Source organism: Macaca thibetana, chromosome 7, assembly GCF_024542745.1.
Source record: "Macaca thibetana thibetana isolate TM-01 chromosome 7, ASM2454274v1, whole genome shotgun sequence".
In the NCBI taxonomy this organism is placed as follows: domain Eukaryota; kingdom Metazoa; phylum Chordata; class Mammalia; order Primates; family Cercopithecidae; genus Macaca; species Macaca thibetana.
The window spans coordinates 43,261,460-43,286,431 of NC_065584.1; the positions used below are offsets into that span (position 1 = coordinate 43,261,460).

At 44.4% G+C, this 24,972-nt stretch overlaps 3 protein-coding genes across 7 annotated transcripts in view; 1 reads left to right on the forward strand and 2 right to left on the reverse strand.

Moving 5' to 3' along the window:
- Window positions 1-1,051, reverse strand: part of ZBTB1 (zinc finger and BTB domain containing 1) — a 28,652-nt gene extending 27,601 nt beyond the window's left edge. For both annotated transcript variants that reach the window (XM_050799252.1, XM_050799248.1), the window contains exon 1: window positions 664-1,051. The gene's annotated coding sequence lies outside the window, so the exon portion shown is untranslated. The remainder of the gene's footprint in view (window positions 1-663) is intronic.
- CHURC1 (churchill domain containing 1) overlaps window positions 1-24,972 on the reverse strand; it is a 476,524-nt gene that overhangs the window by 435,949 nt on the left and 15,603 nt on the right. The gene's annotated exons all lie outside the window — the stretch shown is intronic.
- Window positions 1,044-24,570, forward strand: ZBTB25 (zinc finger and BTB domain containing 25). Of its 4 annotated transcripts, none has more exons than XM_050799282.1 (3): window positions 1,044-1,125; window positions 16,622-16,801; window positions 22,912-24,570. In XM_050799282.1, the coding sequence occupies exons 2-3, from the start codon at window positions 16,629-16,631 to the stop codon at window positions 24,044-24,046; spliced, it is 1,308 nt and encodes a 435-aa protein (XP_050655239.1). In that variant the 5' UTR covers window positions 1,044-1,125; window positions 16,622-16,628; the 3' UTR covers window positions 24,047-24,570. The 4 variants fall into 4 exon arrangements, with proteins under 4 accessions (XP_050655239.1, XP_050655240.1, XP_050655242.1 ...); XM_050799283.1 differs by lacking the exon at window positions 1,044-1,125 and adding an exon at window positions 1,765-1,942; XM_050799285.1 differs by lacking the exon at window positions 1,044-1,125 and adding an exon at window positions 1,971-2,711.

The following is a 24,972-nucleotide window of genomic DNA, read 5'->3' on the forward strand; positions in this document are numbered from 1 at the left end:
AACGACTCCCGATCTGCATCCAACATATTTACCGAACTTCTAAGTAAGCGCCCACCGCTGCAAGCGAAAGCACTTCCTTCCCAGGAAACAGATCTTTTCCACTTAAAATTCCCAAACTCAGACCTTCCACTTTTTACTGAACAAAAAGCGTGTGTGCCGGCGAGAGGGGGTGGGAAACAGCGTAGCAAGAATTTGCGGCTCTTACGCCTCCTCCCTCGGAGCGCGCCCAAGTCTGCAGCCTCGGGCTCCGGGACACTTCCCCTCCCACCCGCCGCGGAGCCGCAGCTGTAAGTTGAGAGAAGCGGGCTCCAGGCACGTCAATCAACTGGGTTCTCCCGCCTCCCGTCTACACCTCCCCTCCCCCCCTCGAAAAAAATAAAGGCAGAGAAAGAAAGAAAAGAAGGTAACTAATTTGGGAACTAGTCTCCGTAAGGGCTTTGCCTCCGACTCAGGGAGGCCGCACGCCCGGGACCTGACGCGCCGGCAACAAGCAGGCGGCCTGGCAGCCGCCCGTCACCGGGTCCTTGCAACGCGTCCGCCGCGCTCCGGCTCCCCGCACGGGTCGGCGCCGCTCCGGCCCCGCACTCCGCCAGGCCCGCGGCCCGTCGCCCTCCGGCCCGGGCGAAAGTTGCGCAAATAGCCCCACAACTGGCAAATACTTACCGGCCGCAGCAGGAACCAGAGCTGCGGAGATTTTAGGGAGTTTAAGGCAAATCAGCCACGGCAAAGGCGGGCGGAGGCGAAGGGGCCGCGAGCTGCAGTGGCGGCGGCGCTCGGCGCTCGGCGCTCGGGTTGGGCTGCGCGGAGAGGCTCTGGCTCTGCCAGGGACTGTGCTGCAACAAAGGACTTCCGCTGCCGCACAGCCGCGCCTGCCGCACCGCACTGAGCCGGCCCCGCTTACGCGGCGACTCCGGGTCTGCCCACCAGTTCGCTGCGGCGTCCGCCAGCCTTCCCCTCCCTCTCGCCCGCCCACCCACTCTGCCGCTGGCTGCTAGGGGCACCCGCGGTCGCCTGTTTGTTGCAACAAGTTTCTGCGTCGGGCTCCGAGGAGGCTGGCGCAACCCGCACCGCGGGGGCTGTCGCGGCAGCGGCGGCTTGACCACCCCTCTCGCCCCTCTCTCAAGGGTAGGCTTGGGACCTCCTCCTCCTCCTGTTTGCACAGCTGGATGTGACTGGGCTCCTCCCGACTCCCCAGGGCAGTATGCGCGGCTGTTTTCCCACTCTATCCAGATGTCAGACCCCTGCCCCGTTGGGCCCAGCAGCTGGGCCGTCCCTCGCGGTCCGCCTCGAGTGCTTCGGAAACCTCGCTCTGTCCGGTCGGTTCAGGGTCGCCTAGTCCCCGCGCTCCCCCCACCCCACCTTCCGTGGGCCTGTCCGCCTCTGGCCCTGAGTCACTTCCCTCGCCATGCCCCACCTCGCCCAGTCCGCCTCTCCACCCAGACTCCCGCGGCTCGGCCTCCCTGGCCCCGCGCCCTCATCCCTTCCCCAGCGAACACGCGGGCGCATCCTTCCCCACCCCCACCTTCACCCCAGAACTGAGGGGGTGCCTGTGCTTTTGCACACCCTGGGGAAAGTCCCCGGGTCACGCGGTTGTTTGTGGGGAGCCTGTGACGCTCAGGCTCGTCCCTGTGCTTCCGCCTACAGAGTCACGACTGCGAACTGTAGCGGCAGCGCTCAGAGCGCGGGCCGACCCCCTCCCGGCTGCGGGCGGGAGGGCGCGCACGTACGCACGCACGCACGCACGCACACCCTGGCCTTGGCGCCCCTCGTTCCCCTGCTACCAGACACGCGGTCACGTGGGGCCATCGCGGGCTGCGGCGCGGGAAGCCGCGCGAGAGCCAGCCGCGGGGTGCGTGAGCCGGCTCCACCGCTTGCTGTGCGCGGCTTGGGAGCCCGCCCCTCCTGCACGGAGGAGTCGGCTTGCCGCCGCGGCGGCATCTGGGTAAGCGACGCGGCCCAGCCCTTGTGGGCTGCCCCGGTCTCAGTCCCTCCCGCCGCGAGCCGCCCAGGGCGGCGGCCTGCAGCTGCACCGGTCGCGGGACAGATGCAAGTAGCTGGGGAGAGGGGTGTTTTTGGTCGCATTGAGATGTCAGGCAGGGCACAGGAGGAAAATACATTCGCGAGTGAGCGCTGGGCCAACAATACCCAGAACCACCCTTTGCTGCTGCTAGGAGCCGCCGCCGGGGCCTGATTCAGGGTGGCACACGGGGTGCCTTGAAGGTGCGGAGCCGTCAGTGCTGCGGGTCCGGGTGCGACCCCTAGCAGGAAACCCCAATAGGCCTGCGGCCTCCCCCGCTTGGCGCCCACCGCTCTTAGGAGCGGGCGACTTTCCATATGCTGCGAGGACGCTGCGGCTAGTGTTTCCACTCCCAGCTTGTGATTACCTAGTTTCTAGGGCAAGAAGACTTCCCCCGCGCCCTCATAATTTATTTTCTGTCTTCAAATGTTTATCTTGTTCTAAGCAAATCCAGTTTTTCTTTTTGAAGCTTGACCCATCACCGCCTTCTCTGGCACTCATTATTTGGAGTAATCAGGTGTTATCAGTTGCGGAGGCAGCGCATAGCACAGCGTAGTACCTGGAACTTGACAGCACCTAGCATGTTTCAACAGTCAGCGCCCGGGTCTCCCCAAGGGATTAAATTTGGCATTCTTTCTCTTGAAACTCAAGTTCGTCTGGCAGAGCTATTGATCCTCTCACAAGACTATCAAGTGTGTAGAGTACACTTTGGAATCTCACATTTTAGAGCTGAGCGGTGCCTTACAGAAAATCTGTTGATCATCACAGAGAAGACACCAGGCCTAAAGAGCGTGATGTAACTGGAGCTAGCTACACCTCTTGATAGCTAAGACTCCAAGGCTCCAGACACCTTGGTGATTGCACTCTCCACTATGCCAGGACCGCAGTGCCAGTTTACCCCACTCACCTGTAGAGAATGTATCCGGCGGAGGTCATTATACTTGGCTTGATTCAGATTATGGAGAAATCAGGCATGGCCACTGTGTGGGTTTGATAGTATTTCTAGTGAGGTAGGCCAGCTATGGTGTATTTTTGGAACTAAAAGCCTTCACCCCTCAGCCACCCCTGAAAATTTCATTGCTGTTCTTTTCAAGAATAACCATTATTTGCAGCATTGGTTGCTTCCTTATGTTAAGGCATCAAAGTCTTCTTTAACAATCTTCATATATTTTAGTTAAGGGTAAATCATGAATCCGTTATCGGACATCAGCTCCTTAACAGGGAACAGAACACTGATGGGATAGGACATGGAATAGATTAGTTCTGAGAGCTGGCAATCAATGAAATATCAAGGTATGGTCAGGAAGAAAGCAGAGAGGAACCCACATAACCTGCTACACCTTTTTTGTCCAGTCCTACCTTGAATGTCTTATTTGCATGTATTAGAGATGGATTCTGCTCAAGTTGGCCGCTGTTTACTGAATACTTGCAGTGGGCGAAGTATCATACTAGCTGCTTTCATAGATGAACTTTGTATCTTTACCAAAAAGGAGATGGTACTGTCTTCATGTTACAAGCCTGAGGAAACAGGCCATTACCTGGGCTGTGGTGATATAGTCATTTGCAGTAGAATTTAAGCCTAGATCGCTTATCTCTCAAGTCCAATCAGTGCTCTTTTGCATTATGTCTTGCTCCTGCTTCAGCCAGGAAGGGAATGAGAGAATCGCCTGTGGCTGATTTATTGGCGCCTGTGGTTGCCCAGAGAGGCCAAGCAGGACTTTCAGCTGCCCTCTATGCCTTACAAAATGGAGCTGTGAGCTTCCACCCTATCTCCTGAGGGGAATGTGAAGGAGCCAGGCTGTCTAGCTGGGGAGGAGGGGCCCAAGTGCCTTGGCCGTAAAATATCCTGGCCAGGGCTGTGCTGGGAAGTGTTGCATAATGCCCTCCCCACCACTGAACCAAAGTGATTTATTTACTATGGTCCGTAGGTGGTGCCTGACCAACTTGTCCGTTTTAGCAATAACAGGGCCAGAAAAGAGTTGGGGGTTTTATGTTATTGCAGGGTTTTTCCTTGTTTTAAACAAGCAGTGCAGGTGCTCTTATCTTGATAAGTTATAAAGTGCTTCTTTCTACACCACTTCCTGTGCCCCTTTTCTGCATATTTATTCCAAATAGCATGTGAACTTCAGTCTTTCAAGGAGAGAAAGCTAAGAAAATCCTGCTCCAGTTTATTAGCACAGGCTATGGAGACAGACCTGGCTTTTTATCTCCGCTTTATACCATTTGTTGATTGTGTGTCCTAAGCATAGGATTTTTCCTCATTTGTAAAATGGAAATGAAAATAATACATTTGCCGGGCGCGTTGGCTCAAGCCTGTAATCCCAGCACTTTGGGAGGCCGAGGCGGGCGGATCACAAGGTCAGGAGATCGAGACCACAGTGAAACCCCGTCTCTACTAAAAATACAAAAAAAAATTAGCCGGGCGCGGTGGCGGGCGCCTGTAGTCCCAGCTACTCAGGAGGCTGAGGCAGGAGAATGGCGGGAACCCGGGAGGCGGAGCTTGCAGTGAGCTGAGATCGCGCCACTGCACTCCAGCCTGGGCAACAGCGTGAGACTCCGTCTCAAAAAAAAAAAAAAAAAAAAAAAAAAATAATACATTAGTCATCACAGTGAGGATTTTCAGAGATAATGTATATACAGCACTTAGCACAAGGCCTTGCATATAGTATTTATTATAATAATAGGTTTTGAAAATAACCAGAATAGTAGTATTCTCCTTAAGAAAGGAAAGATACTGCTATTTGAACCTGCTTAGGGATAGAGGAGGAAGAAGAAAGTGTTTGAAGCAAACACCAGTTTCAGGATTATTTATTAAATTTATTTATACTTCTAGTTTATTTATTTATTTATTTTAGACAGAGTCTACCTCTGTCACCCAGGCTGGAGTGCAGCGGCGTAATTTCGGCTCACTGCTGCCTCCGCTTCCTGCGTTCAAGCGATTCTCTGACCTCAGCCTACCAAGTAGCTGGGATTACAGGCGCCTGCCACCACACCTGGCTAATTTTTGTATTTTTAGTAGAGACGGGGTTTAGCCATGTTGGCCAGGCTGGTCTTGAACTCCTGACCTCAAGTGATCATCCCACCTTGGCCTTCCAAAGTGCTGGGATTACAGGTGTGAGCCACTGTGCCTGGCCCATATTTTCTTTATCCATTTGATTATCCATGGACATTTGAGTTTTTCCCCCTTATTGGCAGCTCTTCTGCCTCAGCCTCCCAAGTAGCTGGGATTACAGGTGTCTGCTGCCACGCCCAACTAATTTTTGTATGTTTAGTAGAGACAGGGTTTCACCATATTGGTCAGGCTGGTCTTGAACTCTGACCTCAGGTGATCCGCCCTCCTCGGCCTCCTAAAGTGCTGGGATTACAGGCTTTTATTTACACTTCTACTTTCCCTTTGCTAACAGGAATTTTTTCTCTTTTGTGTGTGTGTGTGCACTTTATTGGGAGAAAAAGTACTTAAGAGTTTTCAGTTATTTTTGATATTTTTCTAATTCATTTCTTCTCTGGTTACAAATCAGTCATGCATGGATGTTTTGTTTTTCCTGAAATCTCCAGGCACTTTAAGCAAAGGGTTTTATTAGCCCACTTGAGTAATGGGTTCATGGGAGTACCGTTCCATTGCGAAAGAAATATTGGTTTACCTGTATCCAGAAGTTTTAGTTACTCTTGTCTGTACTGTCTAGGTCTGTACTAGCATTGTAATTTTCCAGCTTTCTCCTGTCCTTCGAGTACCTTATTTTTTCTTTTAGAAATTTGGTCTGTCTTTAATGGACTAAGAAGAATCTTTTCCTTTCTTTCTCCGGGTTCTGATTTTTTTTAAAGGTCTGTTAACAATTTGTGCTCACTGTTGTTAGTTTTCTTGTGTGCTTGGCTTTATCAGGCATCCTACAATGTCATGTTGGTTAGATGGGAGTTAGAAGTGCTTGGAGGTTGCCTATGTCTGCCAACAGGCAGGAGGCCCCAAACTAATGTTTCCCAGTTCCATTAAAGGTTTCTAGAGCATAACTACTCTTCCTGTATCATCTACCACCTCCACTTCATACCCTCTTTGCTAACATTCTCAGTATATCTTAATAAGCAGATGTCTGGAATTATAGCAGATTTTACCTCAAACAGTATTTTCAGATTTGGAATTTCTATATCACTTTTAGATGTTATGAAATCCAATCTAGGTGTAATGGAGTAAGAGAGTAAATATTTCTTTTTCCTAAGTACTATTTGAAAAGAAGGCTGAAAATAGTGTGTTCCTCTGCCTCCCCACCCATGCCCGGTTGCCAGTTTAGGAGCACTTTTGTTTCTTTTTTTTCTTTCTTTTTTTTTTTTTTTTGAGACAGAGTTTCACTTTTGTTGCCCAGAGTGGAGTGCAGTGGTGTGATCTTGGCTCACCGCAACCTCCGCCTCCTGGGTTCAAGCGATTCTCCCGCCTCAGCCTCCCGAGCAGTGGGATTACAGGCATGTGCCACCACGCCTGACTAATTTTGTATTTTTAGTAGAGACGGGGTTTCTTCATGTTGGTCAGGCTGGTCTCGAACTCCCGACCTCAGATAATCCACCTGCCTCAGCCTACCAAAGTGCTGGGAGTGAGCCACTGTGCCCGGCCATGGAGCACTTTTGTTTCTTAATCTGGCCAGTTTTTTTTTTTTTTTTTTTTTTTTGAGGCAGAGTCTCGCTCTGTCGCCCAGGCTGGAGTGCAGTGGTGTGATCTCGGCTCACTGCAAGCTCCGCCTCCTGGGTTCATGCCATTCTCCTGCCTCAGCCTCCCAAGTAGCTGGGACTACAGGTGCCCGCCACCATGCCCGGCTACTTTTTAAAATATTTTTAGTAGAATTGGGATTTCACTGCGTTAGCCAGGATGGTCCTGACCTCGTTATCTGCCCGCCTCGGCCTCCCAAAGTGCTGGGATTACAGACATGAGCCACCGCGCCCGGCCAATCTGGCCAATATTTTAAGGTTACAATTAGAATTACAGTTGTTGATATTTGTTCATTTAATGTAGTCAACATAATTTCCACACTTTGAATGCTCTTAAGGAATTGTTTATTTATAGAGACTAGTATAAAGTTGCTCTATCTTACTTAGTTGGAACTAATCCAGAGTTACTACAATCTAGAAAGTAAAGAAGGTTTTTTTTTATAGTCTCTTAAATATCACTGTAATTGTAGAGTGTGAAATAATTTCTTGGGTTTCCTTGGTCCCCTGTTCCTCTGAGGCAGTGGTTCTTTTTTTTTTTTTTTTTTTTTTTTTTTTGAGACAGAGTCTTGCTCTGTAGCCCAGGCTGGAGTGCAGTGGCGCGATCTGGACCTCGGCTCACTGCAAGCTCCGCCTCCCGGGTTCATGCCATTCTCTTGCCTCAGCCTCCTGAGTAGCTGGGACTACAGGCGCCCACCACCACGCCCGGCTAATTTTTTGTATTTTTAGTAGAGACAGGGTTTCACTGTGGTCTCGATCTCCTGACCTCGTGATCCGCCCACCTCGGCCTCCCAAAGTGCTGGGATTACAAGCGTGAGCCACCGCGCCCGGCCGGCAGTGGTTCTTAACTGAGGTGTCACGTTAGAATCACCTGGGAAGCTTTTTAAAAAAAGAATCTGGCCGAGAACAGTGGCCCACGCCTGTAATCCCAGCACTTTGGGAGACCAAGGCAGGTGGATCACCTGAGGTAAGGAGTTCGAGACCAGCCTGGCCAACGTGGCAAAACCCCGTCTCCACAAAAATATAAAAATTAGCCAGATGTGGTGGTGGGCGCCTGTAGTCCCAGCTACTCCAGAGGCTGAGGCAGAGAGAAGCACTTGAATCCAGGAGGCGGAAGTTACATTGAGCTGAGGTCACGCCACTGCACTCCAGCCTGGGTGACAGAGCGACACTCTGTCTTAAAAAAGAAAAAAAAAAACAATCTGTGCCTCACCCCTAGGAATTCAGTTCTGTTTGGGCTAAGCCTGGGTTGGGACTCAGACATCAATACAGCTCTTCATAGAAGGTTTTACAGTATAGTCAGCAATAAGAACCTCTGTTTCAGGATAAAATGATTTCTACAAACATTTTTTCATTCTCTAGGTAATAAAATGTCACACCTCTACAGTCATGTGAAAGTTCCATTAAAAAAGTTAGTCGCTATATAAAGTCTTTTATCATATGGCACTTGAAATATTTTGCTTTTGCCTTTGTATTTATAGCCGTGAGTAAGTAGCTCAAAAAAGCTGTACATACTCCTCTGCCAACTTTCCTGTCTCCTTGTCTGAATGATAATTCATCATAAAGTCTCAGTGGTAAGCATTGACAGAGAAAATATCTAAGACTGTTTTCCTACAGAAACAGTCATCTTGCTCTTTTTGTTCCTTTTTTATTAAAGATTCTTACAGCCTGAGAGAATGAAGAGCTGTGTAGTCCAGGATATCAGTCTGGCTACCATAGATCTGAGAGTCCAGTCTAGTACAGTAGATTTTTCTTTTTTTTTTTTTTTTTTTTTTTTTGAGACGGAGTCTCGCTCTGTCGCCCAGGCCGGAGTGCAATGGAGGGATCTCAGCTCACTGCAAGCTCCGCCTCCTGGGTTCACGCCATTCTCCTGCCTCAGCCTCCCGAGTAGCTGGGACTACAGGCACCCGCCACCTCGCCCGGCTAGTTTTTTGTATTTTTTTAAGTAGAGACGAGGTTTCACCGGATTTTTCTAAATACATAAGAATCAAAGATATATATTGAATATCAAGCCAGCTTTAAACAAACATAGATACTAGTATAAAGTTGTTCCATCTTAATTTGAAGTAATCCAGAGTTACTACAATCTAAAAGGTAAAGAAGGTTTTTGTAATCTCTTAAATATCAATGCTAAACATATTATGATAATGTATCACTTTGATAACAGATAAAACTTCTAAAAATGTAGCACTCTTACATTTTGATTCTAGTATTTATAAGTATAATAAAATGATACATTATTTTTCCATAATTTCTCTCACATCTTAAAATTCTCATCAGAAAGTCTCAAATGTAACTTCTAAGCTCTTTCTGTATTCATGGGAAACTTTAGCTTTTTCACATACTAGAGAAAATAAAATAGACAGTCAAAGAATGATGAGCAAAGGCTATACAAAAAGTCTAGCTAATAGTTTGCAAAGTAGGTTGTATTAGAAAATGTTCTAATAACTTTGCACTGGAATGGGGCTATTGATTTGAAGTAATCTGATATATTACAACATCAAAGGTCTATTATGCAAAACAAGTTTGAACGCATCTCATGTGTACTTGGTGTTTTTTTTTTTTAATAGATTTTGTTTCATTTTATACACTTGAAAAGTTTACTCCCTTATTTGATTCAACATATTTGCAAAATCTGCCAACAGTATAAATGTTGAAAGTTCTAGATGGGGTTTTAAAGAAAGGGCCCTGGGTTTAAAGTCAGTCTTGAGGTATTACCAGCGCCATTTAATTGCTAGTTGTTTGACTTCAGGTATGTTTCCTGCCTTCTCTGAGCCTGTGGTTCCCAGCCATAAAATAGAACTGATAGTACCTGCTCTACTACCTCACAAGATTTAAAAGAAAAAAAAAAAAACAAGAAAAAAAGATAGTGTAGGGCAGTGGTTCTCAAAGTGTGGTCCAAGGAGCCACTGAAGGTTTCATGGGTCAATAAGGATCTCCCTTATGTAAGAACAGATTCTCAATATACTCGAACCAAAACAACATATGACAACAGATTGAATGCAGAATCAGATAAGAGAGTACAGCTGCATCTGTTAAAGCCAGGTATTAAAGAGGATTGCAAAATGTAAATTAATACCACTCCTCTCACTTGTTTTTGAAAGTTTTTTAAGGAAAAAATATGTTAGTATGTAATGGGTTTATTGCTATTTTAAATAAATATTTTAAAGTCTTTTAATTTTGAATATAGTAAATATTGATAAATATAATCTATATAAACAGCAGCTCTTCATAATCTGTAATACTTTTTTTTTGAGACAGAGTCTCGCTCTGTAGCCCAGGCTGGAATGCAGTGGTGTGATCTCAGCTCACTACATCTTCCTCCTCCCAGGTCCCGGTTCAAGCAGTTTTCCTGCCTCAGCCTCCCAAGTAGCTGGGATTACAGGCACATGCCACCATGCCCAGCTATTTTTTTATTTTTATTTTTATTTTTAGTAGAGATGGGGTTTCACCAAGTTGCCAGGCAGGTCTTGAACTCCTGACCTTGTGATCCGCCCACCTTGGCCTCCCAAAGTGCTGGGATTACAGGTGTGAGCCACCGCACCCAGCCTGTAATACTTTTTTTAAAAAGTGTAAGTGGATCATGAGACCACAGGTTTTTAGAACTGCTGATAAACAGTAATGGTTGAGTAGGGCTGCTCTGCCTATGGAGTAGCCATTCTTTTATTTTCTAATAAATTGCTTTCATTTAAAAAAAAACACAAAATGTTGGGGGAAGCGGCAATGGTTGAATAGTTCCTATCAGGACAATTTCCTGCAGATAAATATAAACTTGATAAATTTTTTTTTTCCCTTTTGAGATGGAGTTTTGCTCTTGTTGCCCAGGCTGGAGTGCAGTGGCACGATCTCGGCTTACCGCAACCTCTGCCTCCCGGGTTCAAGCAACTCAGCTGCCTCAGCCTCTGGAGTAGCTGGTATTACAGGCATGTGCCACCACACCCGGCTAATTTTGTATTTTTAGTAGAGACGGGGTTTCTCCATGTTGATCAGGCTGGTCTCGAACTCCCGACCTCAGGTGATCTGCCCACCTCTGCCTCCCAAAGTGCTGGGATTACAGGCGTGAGCCACTGCGCCCAGCTGATGAAAGTTTTAAAAATGACTAGATGACATTTGAGAATTACAGAAACTAGATTGAGGTCTGCAATTGGAAGAGGAGAACAGCAGTGAATAAGCTTCTGTTTTTATGGCTTTTAGACTGGCATAGGTCCCAGCTGGTGATATGAAGAGGTGGCTACAACTGTAATAACAACCTGTAATCCCTCTAGAAGAAATGGGGACAGAGCTCACAGTGATCACACAGCTGGAAAGTGCAGGAGAAAATCCTAGAAAGAATGTTGGAGTGGCAGAACCCCAAACACTGTTTATAAACTCTGCTTGAATTTCTTGCAAAGCCCTGAACTGTACATGTGTGGAGCAGCCTCCAAACAGCACACTTAAGGCTAGAGGAGCAGAGATTTTAGCTGCTGTCCACCACAGGGGAGGCAGAACTTGGAGTTTAAGTCTAGCTGAGGTAATTGTCTACAAAAACAAAAACATAAACACTCTTTGGAAGAATATTATAGAATCTAGAGTCATTTGTATTAATCACAATATCTAGGCTATAATCCAGAAACCATCACCCTAATCAGTGGAGACTGACCCCACAATGAGCCAAAGGTTGGATTTAGCAGAGAAGATTTAAAGCAGCTATTATAACTATGCTCAAGGATGTAAAGCAAAATAATGTTGTATATGTGAACAAATAGGAAATCTCAGCAGAGAACTAGAAACTTTAAAAAAGAACGAAATGAAAATTTTATATCTGAAAATACAGTATTTGAAACAAAAATCTTGAATAGATTTAACAGAGCAGATAGAAGAGATAAGTCATTTAATTTGAGGATAGATTAATAGAAATTATCTAATCTGAAGTAGATAAATTATTGTATATGAAAGTTCTGTGTAAACTTCAGTGCTCTATGTAAGTTTCAGAGTTTATTACTCCAGGTTTCTTTCATATGTAAAGGGAAGAGGTGCATTTGGGTCTTCTTCTGATCTGAAGCTCCCTTAATGTCTTGTCCTGTCATGTCTGTGTCTAGGCTTTATGCCCTCTGGTTTCTTTATTTTTATTTTTATTTTTTTGAGACAGAATCTCGCTGTGTTGCCTAGGCTGGAGTGCAATGGATCTCAGCTCACTGCAACCTCTGCCTCCTGGGTTCAAGTGATTCTTCGGCCTCAACGTCCCAAGTAGCTGGGATTACAGGCATGTGCCCCCACACCCGGCTAATTTTTGTATTTTGAGTAGAGGCGGGGTCTCACCATGTTGTCCAGGCTGGTCTCAAACTCCTGGCCTCAAGTGGTCCACTCACCTTGTCCTCCTAAAGTGCTGGGATTACAGGCGTGGGCCACTGCGCTTGGCCTAGCCTCTGGTTTCTAATATCCCCTGCAGTCAAATATTTGGCCCTTGCTGCTTTCCTGTGCTATTGTCAGAGGTCACCAGGAATCTTTTGGTCATTATACTCGACATGTTTGTAATGGGCCTCACCCCCATGTTTCTCTTCAGTTATTTTGCACCATTGCCACCTCCTTTCTGCAAGGTCATTGCTTTTCCTCAATGACGATGTTTTCTTATTTCTCCTTCTCTGTCTTATTGTGTCTTTTCTGTTTTCCAAAGATTCATTCTTAGCTTTTTTCCCTCTTATTTCATTCTACTTTTTAGTCTACTTTATTATTTTCATACTTGGTTACTTCAGCCTTGTCATTTTAGAGGCCTCTTCTCCCTCTCTGGCTCTGCTCTCTCTAGAGCCCAGTCCTGCTTCTTGTCTCTGCTGATCACTAAACATTTCTACTTAGATATCTGGTAGACATTTGGAGCTCAGGGTGTCTGAGGTGAAACCTCTATTCTTCTTCTTCTTCTTTTTTTTTTTTTTTTTTTGAGGCGGAACTCGCTCTTGTTGCCCAGGCTGGAGTGCAATGGCATGATCTTGGCTCACTGCAACCTCTGCTTCTCGGGCTCAAGCGGTTCTCCTTCCTCAGCCTCCCGAGTAGCTGGGATTACAGGCACCCGCCATCACGTCTGGCTAATTTTTTGTATTTTTAGTAGAGACGGGGTTTCACCATGTTGACCATGGGTGGCCTCGAACTCCTGACCTCAGGTGATCCGCCCGCCTCGGCCTCCCAAAGTGCTGGGATTACAGGTGTGAGCCACCGCACCTGGCCTTTTTTTTTTTTTTTTTTTTTTTTTTTTTTTTTTTTTTGAGGTGGGAGCCTCTTATCAAGCCAGTTTCTGTACTACTTCTCTAATGTTCTGGGACTCTGCCTTTATATCAACACCTAGCACGTGGCAGTTACTCTGAAAATGTGATCTGAAGGAATGGATGAATTCTTCTATTTACCCAAGCTGGAATTCTGAGACTCACCTTTGATTTGATCTCTGTGGTGACCACATCCAATCTGTTGCCAAGTCATGTCAGTTTTGTGTCTAATGTATCTTTTGTATTCCTTCCTCCATTCCCACCACGATTACTTTGATATCATAGTAGGCTTCTAGCCAGTCTTTTCTTTCTCCATGCCTTTTCCCTTGCTAGTATTTTTTATATGTTGCTATTAGAGCAGTCTTGATTCATGCCTAATGATGGTGATGATGATAATGCCTCGTATTTATTAAGCACTTACTATGGGCCCACTATTTCTAAGTGCATTATATCATTAAATTCAAATAACCTTTAAGTTAGATACTGTCATTATCCATATTTTATAAGTGAAATGGAGGCCCAGAGAGTTAAGTATCTTGCCAAGACCATGCAGCTAGTAAATGGCAGAGCTAAAATTTTAAGCTGTCTGATTTTAGTTCAAGCTTTAACTACCACACTCTGTTCTCCCTCCCACAGAGTAAGGTAACTGATCATGCTGTTCTTACTCAAACGTCTTAGATAGTTGATTTCAAACACTATACTACTTTTTAGTCTTATATTCAGTATCCTTTGTGAGCTGACCACATCTCATTATTTCTGTTACTTTGGTTTTTTTTTCTATGCCAGACTGAATCCTTCTGTTATCTAAATATTCATATTCTTCCCAGTAATTTTATTCATTTTATTTTTTTTCTGCCTGGCCTTCTTTCCCATTGAGTTGCCTGTGTTTGTCTCCCTCTGATAGCATGTTCTCTAACTGCTCTATGCTACTAAATGCATTTATTTCATATTATAATTATGGTTTGATGTTTTATCTTTCCTGTGAGCCTGTAATCTTGAGTGTAACATCTGTCATTTTTTTCTGTCTCCATGCCTTGTACAATGCACGCTTTTACATATTTTTTCTTTATTAAATTGCTCTTCAAAAAATCTGTTGAATAAGTGAAGAATTTAACTATTACCCATAGACCATTAACCATAAGATTCCCGTATGGGTGGCTTATTAGTGTGCTATGTCTCATTTCCCTGTGGTTCAGTAGTTCATTATACTACATAATGGGAAGAACTGGTGAAAATGTTTATGATCTGAGGGTTTGGTGTTTTTTTGTTTTTGTTTTTTGAGACAATTTATCAGGCTAATTTAAGATACTTCAGTTTTTTCAAAAAATTGGTTATTATTCAAAAAATAATCATTTCATTGATTCTAAGACACATTTTTCACATGCTGAAATTGTCAATATAGATTTTTATTTTGTTAGGCTCGGCACAGTGGCTCATGCCTGTAATGCTAGCACTTTAGGAGGCCGAGGTGGGCAGATCACCTGAGGTCAGGAGTTCGAGACCAGCGTGGCCAACATGGTGAAATCACATCTCTACTAAAAATACAAAAATTAGCTGGACATGGTGGCGGGCACCTGTAATGCCAGCTACTTGGGAGGCTACTTGGGAGGCCAGGAGACTCACTTAAACCTGGGAGGCGGAGGTTGCAGTGAGCTGAGATGGAGCCATTGCACTCCAGCCTGGTCAACAAGATCAAAACTTCGTCTCTAATAAGAATAATAATAATAAAATTTGGGGATTATTCCACATCAGTACATTAAATATGTAGTTTTAATAGATTCTACCTTTTTTTTTTTTTTTGAGACGGAGTCATGCTCTATCATCCAGGCTAGAGTACAGTGGCGCGATCTTGGCTCACTGCAAACTCTGCCTCCCGGGTTCATGCCATTCTCCTGCCTCAGCCTCCCAAGTAGCCGGGACTACAGGCACCCGCCACCATGCCCAGCTAATTTTTTGCATTTTTAGTAGAGATGGGGTTTCACTGTGTTAGCCAGGATGATCTCGATCTCCTGACCTCGTGATCCGCCCGCCTCGGCCTCCCGAAGTGCTGGGATTACAGGCCTGAGCCACCGTACCCGGCTTTTTTTTTTTTTTTTGAGACAGGGTCTCGCTCTGCCACCCAGGCTGAAGTGCAGTGGCATGATCATGGCTCGCTGTAGCCTCGATCTTCCTGGCTCAAGATGTCCTCCTGACTCAGCCACCCAAGTAGCTGGGACTAAGGCATGCACCACCATGCCTGGCTAATTTTTGTCACATAGGAAGCACTATAAAATGTTAGCTATATTTATTATATTACTGATCACTTAGCTGTCTGCTGCCCAAGCCACTGCCTGTCTCCAGACGGCTAACCCCGCATTCCATCACTGACCTCCTTAGACCTTGGTCTGACTGGCTGGTGTGGAAACCTCATTCTTTTTTTCAGTGTCTGCTCTTTCAAAGGATGTTCTCCTGGCCACCCAGTGATGCCCTTTATACTACAGCTACCAGGGCTCTCTCCACAGTAGGGTAGAGAAGATGAGATAGTCTCGCACCTGCCTGAAACCAGGGCACTTCTGAATGTCTTTGCTGCTTATACTCGGCTTCTCGGCCAGAATTCTGCATATTCTTCCTCATATAGGCTCCCCCGACAGTTGTTCCACCTTGCCTTCTACTTCCTTTGGGAACCTACATTCTAATGTGCATCTGAATCCAGATGAGATCAGGGTTTAAGTTCTTTCTTGTTTGTTTGTTTTTTTTTTTTTTTTTGGTTTTTTGTTTTGTTTTGTTTTTTTGAGACAGTTTCACTGTTGCCCAGGCTGGAGTGCAGTGGTGTGATCACAGCTCACTGCAGCCTTGACCTCCCAGGCTTAAGTGATCCTCCTGCCTCAGCCCCCCAAGTAGCTGGGAGTACAGGTGCATGCCACCATACCCAGCTAATTGTTTTATTTTTTGTGGAGATGAGGTTTCACTATATTGCTCAGGCTGGTCTCGAATACCTGGGCTCAAGCCTCATCTTCCCAAGGTGCTGGGATTACAGGCATGAGCCACTGCACCGGCTTAAGTTCTTTCTCATGAGGCTTTTGGGCCACAATTAAATTGGGGATGTGGCTTGACATCTATTTTAAGGGTTCCTGAGCTACTGTGACTGATAAGTCCCCCAAACATTTGATGAGAGGTGGGAGGCCAGTATCCCCTGAGTACCAGAGGATCCGTGAGGAGGAGTGACATCTCTAGCTCAGCCAGGATACCCTGTTATGTTATTAACATAGCTAACATCAAGTAGCAGTTTCCATTACAACATGATTTTCACATAAGTTATCTCATTTAACTCTGAGGCAGGAATCAGTATCTCATTTTCATTTTTCTAATGAGGAAACAAGATTAGAAACATTGTGTTCACATAGATGGAAAAGGACAGGTCTGTCTTCGTGTGTCACTCATACCAAGCTATCTTCTTATCAGAGGAAAAAGGGTCATATTTTATGGTTCAGCAGAGTTTATATCAGTTGGCATAATGGAGGAATTTAGTGTTAGCCGTGTTTGCAGTGAAAGTAATAGGATGGAAAACTTGAATAATTTCATTTAAATTTAGGTTTCCTTGTTACTTTGTAGGTTTGTGTGAACTGTAGACAATTTTATGTTAATAAAAAGTAATGCGTATATAAATACACACCTATATATATTTATCTTGTCGTTTTTTCAGAACCACAATGGACACTGCCAGCCATAGCCTTGTTCTTCTCCAACAACTGAACATGCAGCGAGAATTTGGTTTTCTGTGTGATTGCACAGTTGCAATTGGAGATGTTTACTTCAAAGCCCACAGAGCGGTGCTTGCTGCTTTTTCTAACTATTTCAAGATGATATTTATTCACCAAACAAGGTAAGGATGTGTTTTTGTAAATAAGAATTTTTAATATTGTGATTTATATAAGCCTTATTATAATATCATTTTGGAAATTCTTTGTTACAGAGTCACCCTAAGAAGTAAAGTTATAATTTTTTCTTTTTTTTTTTTGGAGATGGAGTCTTGCTCTGTCACCCAGGCTGAAGTGCAATGGCGCAATGTCGGCTCACGGTAACTTCCACTGCCCAGGTTCAAGCGATTTTCAGGCCTCAGCCTCCTGAGTACCTGGGATTACGGGTGCGTGCCACCACGCCTGGCTAATTTTTGTATTTTTAGTAGAGGTAGGGTTTCACCATGTTGGTCAGGCTGATCTCGAACTCCTGACCTCAGGTGATTTGCCTGCCTCAGCCTCCCAAAGTGTTGGGATTGCAGGCGTGAGCCACTGTGCCTGGCTAAATTATAATAATTTTTTATACATTAGTAATTAAACTCAGTGGGTAGGCTCCATAGTGGAAAATAAGAATGAAACTAAGAATAGCTAAAATTGGCCGGTTGCCGTGGCTCACATCTGTAATCCCAGCACTTTGGGAGGCCAAGGTAGGCGGATCACAAGGTCAGGAGTTCGAGACCAGCCTGGCCAATATGGTGAAACCCCCGTCTCTACTAAAAATACAAAAATTAGCCAGGCATGGTGGACAGCTGTAGTCCCAGCTACTCGGGAGGCTAAGGCAGGAGAATCGCTTGTACCTGGGAGGTGGAGGTTGCAGTGAGCCGAGATCGTGCCACTGCATTCCAGCCTGGGTGACGGAGCAAGACTCTGTCTCAAAAAAAAAAAAAAATAGCTAAAATTTACTGAAGGCTTATCCCATACCAAAGCACTAAGTATTTGCCCTGTAGTGTAAATTCTACTGCTCTCCCTATTTTAGGGAAAGGAAAACTGAGACTGAGTTAAGTAACTTGCCCATGCAGGATTATATAGCCATTAAGTTTGATACAGATTTGTCTGAAGCTATGTCTATGCTTCTAGTCACTAAGCTGTTAATTTTTATTTCATGTAACACTTTTGTTTTATTATTTTTTATTTTTTTTGAGATGGAGTCTACCTCTGTTGCCCAGGCTGGAGTGCAGTGGTGCGATCTCGGCACACTGCAACCTCCACTACCCAGGTTCAAGCAGTTCTCTTGCCTTAGCCTTCCAAGTAGCTGGGACTATAGGTGTGTGCCGCCACGCCTGACTAATTTTTGTATTTTTTAGTAAAGATGGGGTTTCACTATGTTGGCCAGGCTGAACTTGAACTCTTGACATCAGGTGATCTGCCCGCATTGGCCTTCCAAATTGCTGGGATTACAGGCGTGAGCCACTGCACCCGGGCTCATATAACACTTTCTTTTTTTTTTTTTTTTTTTTTTTTTTTGAGACGGAGTCTCGCTCTGTCGCCCAGGCTGGAGTGCAGTGGCCGGATCTCAGCTCACTGCAAGCTCCGCCTCCCGGGTTCACTCCATTCTCCTGCCTCAGCCTCCCGAGTAGCTGGGACTACAGGCGCCCGCCACCTCGCCCGGCTAGTTTTTTGTAGTTTTAGTAGAGACGGGGTTTCACTGTGTTCACCAGGATGGTCTCGATCTCCTGACCTCGTGATCCACCCGTCTCGGCCTCCCAAAGTGCTGGGATTACAGGCTTGAGCCACCGCGCCCGGCCAACACTTTCATAGCAAAGTTTCAGTATCCTAATTCTACCTGCCATATGGTCTGTATTATAGTTTAAGGGTCACTTGTTTCAAATATTTTTTCAAAATTACTTTGCTTTTTCAAATTTGGGTTAATCCAACATATTAGGTATGTAGGGAGGGGGAAGGAAAGTGGTATTCAGATTGTAACCTTTTGGTAGAGTAGTTTTATTCCATCCTAGATTGAAAGTGACGGAACACTCTATGTTTTTTTAAATAACCTTAGTTGAAATAGGATTTCAGCCTCAATTATACATTGTAATTGTAATTGTTTTTGTTTTTGTTTTTTTTGAAGACAGAGTTTCGCTCTTGTTGCCCAGGCTGGAGTACAATGGTGCAATCTCGGCTCACTGTAACCTCCGCCTCCTGGGTTCAAGTGATTCTCCTGCCTCAGCCTCCTGAGTTAACTGGGATTACAGGCATGCGCCACCACGCCCTGATAATTTTGTGGTTTTAGTAGAGACGGGGTTTCTCCATGTTGGTCAGGCTGGTCTAGAACTCCCGACCTCAGATGATCCACCCGCCTCGGCCTCCCAAAGTGCTGGGATTATAGACGTGAGTCACCATGCCCGGCCTTAATTGTTAATTCATTCAAATATTTATTGAATAAGTGTTCAATATGTAAGGCTCTGTGCTATACCTCAGTGTATTAATCCGTTCTCATGCTGCTGTAAGGACGTACCTCAAACTGGGGGGTTTTTTTTCATTTTTTTTTTGATACAGAGTCTCACTCTGTCCCCCAGGCTGGAGTGTAATGGTATGATTTCAGCTCACTACAAGCTCCAACTCCTAGGTTCAGGTGATTCTTGTGAGCCTCCGAATAGCTGGGATTACAGGTGTGTACCACCACACCCAACTAATTTTTGTATTTTTTGTAGAGACAGGGTTTCATCACATTGCCCAGGCTGGTCTTGAACTACTGACCTCAGGTGATCCACCTGCTTCAGCCTCCCAAAGTGCTGGGATTACAGGCATGAGCCATTGCACCTGGCCTGAGACTAGGTAGTTTAAAAAGGAAAGTGATTTAATTGACTCACAATTCCTCAGGGCTTGATAGGCCTCAGGAAACTTACAATCATGGCAGGAGAGGAAGCAAACACTTCCTTCTTCACATGGTGTCAGGAAGAGGAAGAATGAGAGCCAGGTGAAGGGGGAAGCCCCTTATAAAACCATCAGATCTCGTGAGAACTTACTATCATGAGAATAGCATGGAGGAACCACCCCCATGATTCAGTTACCTCCTATCAGGTCCCTCCCACCACACATGGGAATTATGGGAATTATGGGAATTACGATTGAAGATGAGAGTTGGGTGATATGGGTCAAACCATATCACCCAATAACAGGTAAGTTATAATCTCTGTCTTTGAGCAATTCATAGTCTGATAAGTAATGTGTATAAAGCAAATAGTTGTGCTGTAATTGACCCTTCTGTGCCTCCATTTCCTTATCTATAAAATGTTTGAATAGTATACTCACCCCATGGGTACTGAGAAGATTAAATGGATTAATAGTATTGAAATGCTTAGAATAAAGTTTTGCACTGTTAGCTACTGTTACTATTAATAATAATGCCTTAAGTCTGTTATAGAAGTGTATACAAGATAGAGTAAGGTTTCAGTGGCCCTATTTTGAGAAGGTTGGAATGGGCTTTACAGAGATCCTGGATCTTGAAGAATCAGAAGGAGTTTTTCAGATGTTGTAGAAGGACTCAAGAATGTGCATCATAGGCAGAGGGAAAAAATGGCATGAAAACATATACAGATATATGAACCAGGCCAGCTCATTCAGACCACAGAATAGATCGGAATGGTTGAAACATACGGCACAAAGTGGAGAGGAGATTGGAGTGGGGACAAGTAATGGGCAACTTTTTCTGGCAAATGAAGGAGTTTCTTATCTGACCTAAGTGTCAGTGTAGATTACTCTCACTATATTGGAAACGCCACCTTCAGAGCAGTCTCTTGAGAGCTGTGAGTTGGTTCAGCTCTCAGTGCACCTGTTATGTGCTTGCTAAACTGAACCCAGGTGATACAAAGGTAGGCCTGCTATGTGGTATCTCTGTATTGAGCAACTAAAAATCATGTTATTAGAACCCTGAACTGATATTTTTAAAAGCCCTGCCACAAACCATGTTAGTGGGTGGGTTAGAGCTAAGAGTGGAACCCAGTAGAGGAAGCGGGAAGTCCTAAGGTATCAATACTAAAGCAATGGATTGCCAGCATACTGCCACCCAGAGCAATCTGATGCACTGACATAAACTTCTGCTTCAGGGAAGGTAAGTCCATTCACTGATTTCATTGTTCCTTGATAGCAACATTTCCTTCAGGTTGTCTCTATTCTAATTTTGCAGGGATATGTCTGATTTCTTACATACTTATTTCCATCTATTACTTGAATTCTAGATTCATATGTAAAAATTGAAATTTGGGATTATTTTTAAGCTTTTCAAAATTATACCTGTATTCATTGTGATTTATTTATTTATTTTTATTTTTAATTATTTGAGACAGAGTCTGGCTCTGTTGCCCAGGCTGGAGTGCAGTGGCACGATCCTAGGTCACTGCAACCTCTGCTTCCTGGACTCAAGTGTTCCTTCCATGTCAGCCTCCCGAGTAGCTTGGACTATAGGTGCATGCCACCACAACTGGCTAATATTTTGTTTGTTTGTTTTGTATTTTTGTAGAGACAGGATTTTGCTGTGTTGCCCAGGTTGATCTTGAACTCCTGAGCTCAAGTGATCCACCTGCCTCAGCCTCCCAAAGTGCTGGGATTACAGGCATAAACCACCATGCCTGGCCTCTCATTTGTGGTTTAAAGAACACATATATGAATATATTTGGGAAGCCAAAATAGGATTAGCATTTAGATTTTAAATATTATCAATTTCAATGGATTCTTTTTCTTTTTTTTTTTTTTTTTTTTTTTGAGACAGAGTCTCGTTCTGTTGCCCAGGCTGAAGTGCGGTGGTGTGATCTCAGCTCACTGCAACCTCTACCTCCCAGGTTCAAGCAATTTTCCTGCTTCAGCCTCCCTAGTAGCTAGGACCACAGGCGTGTGCCACCATACCCGGCTAGTTTTTTGTAATTTTAGTAGAGACGGGGTTTCACCATGTTGGTCAGGCTTGTCTTGAACTCAGATGATCCACCTGCCTTGGCCTCCCAAAGTGCTGGAATTACAGGCGTGAGCCACCGCACCTGGCCGATTTCAATAGATTCTTTCAACAGTTTTAAGATATTTTTGTTGTGGCTATAAACATGTAAAATTTGCCATTTTAACTATTTTTAATTATACAATGCAGTGGTGATAATCACATTCACAATGTTGTACAACCATTATTACTATCTATTTCCAAAACTTTTTTATCACCCCAAACAGAAACTTTGTACCCGTTAAGCAATAATGCCCCATCTCACCCTCTCAACCCCTGGAAACCGCTAATTTACTTTCTATCTCTATGACTTTGCCTATTCTAGATATTTTATACAATACTCATCCTTTTGTGTCTGTCTTATTTTACTTAGCATGATATTTTCGGGGTTCTCTACGTTGTAGCAGGTATCAGAACTTCCTTCTTTTATGGTTGAATAATATTCCGTTGTATGTGTAAGCCATCTTGTGTTTATCCACTCATCTTTTGGTGGACACTCAGCTTCTTTCTACCTTTTGGCTACTGTAGTAATGTTGCAGTGAACATTGGCATACAGGTATCTGTTTTGAGTCCCTGTGTTTAGTTCTTTTGATTGTTTACTCGACAGACTGTTAAATTCCTTAAGAGCAGGGTACCTATTTTATTCATCAATTTTCTACCCCTGGCATCTAGTATAGTGCATATCACTTAGGAGTCATTCGATTAACGTTGAACTAATCAGAATGTGTCTGTGTTTCCTAACTTTAGGCAGTAGATTGAATACAGGAAGACTTTTTGGTAGGCCATAAAGTTGGTATAAAATGAAAGTTTAGGCCGGGCGCGGTGGCTCACGCCTGTAATCCCTGCACTTTGGGAGGCCGAGATGGGCGGATCACGAGGTCAGGAGATCGAGACCATCCTGGCTAACACGGTGAAACCCCGTCTCTACTAAAATACAAAAAAAAAAAAATTAGCCGGGCGTGGTGGCGGGCGCCTGTAGTCCCAGCTACTCGGGAGGCTGAGGCAGGAGAATGGCGCGAACCCGGGAGGCAGAGCTTGCAGTGAGCCGAGATGGTGCCACTGCACTCCAGCCTGGGCGACAGGGTGAAGACTCCGCCTCAAAAAAAAAAAAAAAAAATGAAAGTTTAAGCCTGTGTTGCCATGTTTTATAAGGCAGATTGCTAAGTTTGAACTTCTTAGGAAGAAATTGCTTTAGTCTCAGACTATGCTGTTAGCTGAAAGGCCAACTAGGTTGTGTTTCATTTCTTGTGGGTCTGTTTTTGTTTTTAACAGTGAATGCATAAAAATACAGCCAACTGACATCCAACCTGACATATTCAGCTATTTGTTGCATATTATGTACACGGGGAAAGGGCCAAAGCAGATTGTGGATCATAGTCGTTTGGAGGAAGGGATTCGATTTCTTCACGCCGACTACCTTTCTCACATTGCAACTGAAATGAATCAAGTGTTCTCACCGGAGACTGTGCAGTCCTCAAATTTATATGGCATTCAGATCTCAACAACCCAAAAAACAGTTGTGAAACAAGGACTGGAGGTCAAAGAAGCTCCTTCTAGTAACAGTGGAAACAGAGCTGCTGTCCAGGGTGACCACCCCCAGTTACAGCTGTCTCTTGCTATTGGTCTGGATGATGGCACTGCAGACCAGCAGAGGGCCCATCCTGTCACCCAGGCGCTGGAGGAGCACCAGAAGCCCCCAGTTTCCATCAAGCAGGAGAGATGTGACCCAGAATCTGTGATCTCCCAGAGCCACCCCTCACCCTCATCAGAGGTGACAGGCCCCACTTCTACTGAAAACAGTATCAAAATACACTTATGCCATTACTGTGGGGAACGTTTTGATTCCCGTGGTAACCTAAGGCAACATCTCCATACACATGTGTCTGGATCCCTGCCATTCGGTGTCCCTGCTTCCATTCTGGAAAGCAATGACCTTGGTGAAGTGCATCCCCTTAATGAAAACAGCAAGGCCCTTGAATGCCACAGGCTCAGCTCCTTCATTGTTAAGGAGAATGAACAGCAGCCAGACCACACCAACCGGGATACCACAGAGCCTTTGCAGATCAGTCAAGTATCTTTGATCTCCAAAGACACAGAGCCAGTAGAATTAAACTGTAATTTTTCTTTTTCAAGGAAAAGAAAAATGAGCTGTACCATCTGTGGTCATAAATTCCCTCGAAAGAGCCAATTGTTGGAACACATGTATACACACAAAGGTAAATCTTACAGATATAACCGATTCCAAAGGTTTGGTAATGCATTGGCCCAGAGATTTCAGCCATACTGTGACAACTGGTCTGATGTCTCCCTGAAAAGTTCTCGCTTGTCACAAGAACACTTAGACTTGCCTTGTGCCTTAGAGTCAGAGCTTACACAAGAAAATGTGGATGCTATCCTAGTTGAGTAGCAGCTTCTCTTTCAGAATTTTTATACCAATTCTGAAAAAGAAAATTCGCATGGCATTTTTTATTCATAAATTATTTTCCTCCTCAAGTTTGGTTGACTTTTTTTCCTCACAGCTTATCCATGGTTTTAAGGTTGTATATATTAGATCTTCTCATAAGACATATTAATATGTGGCTATTAAAATGTAACATTCAATTACTACTGTGAACTTTTCACAAATGAAATTACAATTTAGAAATCAGAAATCAATGTAGAAATATGGAAACTTTAAATAGTTATTTATAGAATTTCTAAGTTTTTCCAGTTACAGAACCAGTAATATCAGATTGAATATAAAGTAAATGAAATCTGTTTTAAAGCATATTCTAAACTATCACTTCTGCCTACATTTCACATGAATTCACTCCTACAAGGATTATTTTTAAATATTTTCTTCCATATAGGAAAATAATACTTATTTTAGTGCATAACTATATGTTATACATATGTTATAATGTATAAAAATTTATTTTAAGATATACCAAATCATGAGTAGTTTTATTTTTTAACAACTAGCTCTACAACATCTTACCTACATGGCTTCTCTTTACTTTTTAACATTGAGTATACCTCATTTTTTTTTTTTTTTTTGAGACAGTCTCCCTCTGTCGCCCAGGCTGGAATGCAGTGACGTGATCTCAGCTCACTGCAAGCTCCACCTCCGGGTGCACGCCATTCTGCCTCAGCCTCCTGAGCAGCTGGGACTACAGGCGCCTACCACCATGCCCAGCTAACTTTTTTGTATTTTTTTAATAGAGACGGGGTTTCACCGTGTTAGCCAGGATGGTCTTGATCTCTTGACCTCGTGATCCGCCCGCCTCGGCCTCCCAAAGTGCTGGGATTACAGGCATGGTATACCTCATTTTTAATAAGAAACAGTTAAAGGGA

Coding starts and splice junctions, on each gene's coding strand:
- ZBTB25 (XM_050799285.1), top strand. CDS start 2,599: ATGTTTCAACAGTCAGCGCCCGGGTCTCCCCAAGGGATTAAATTTGGC. Junction 2,712..16,621: donor CTCTCACAAGACTATCAAGT/GTGTAGAGTACA, acceptor TCGTTTTTTCAG/AACCACAATGGACACTGCCA. Junction 16,802..22,911: donor ATATTTATTCACCAAACAAG/GTAAGGATGTGT, acceptor TGTTTTTAACAG/TGAATGCATAAAAATACAGC.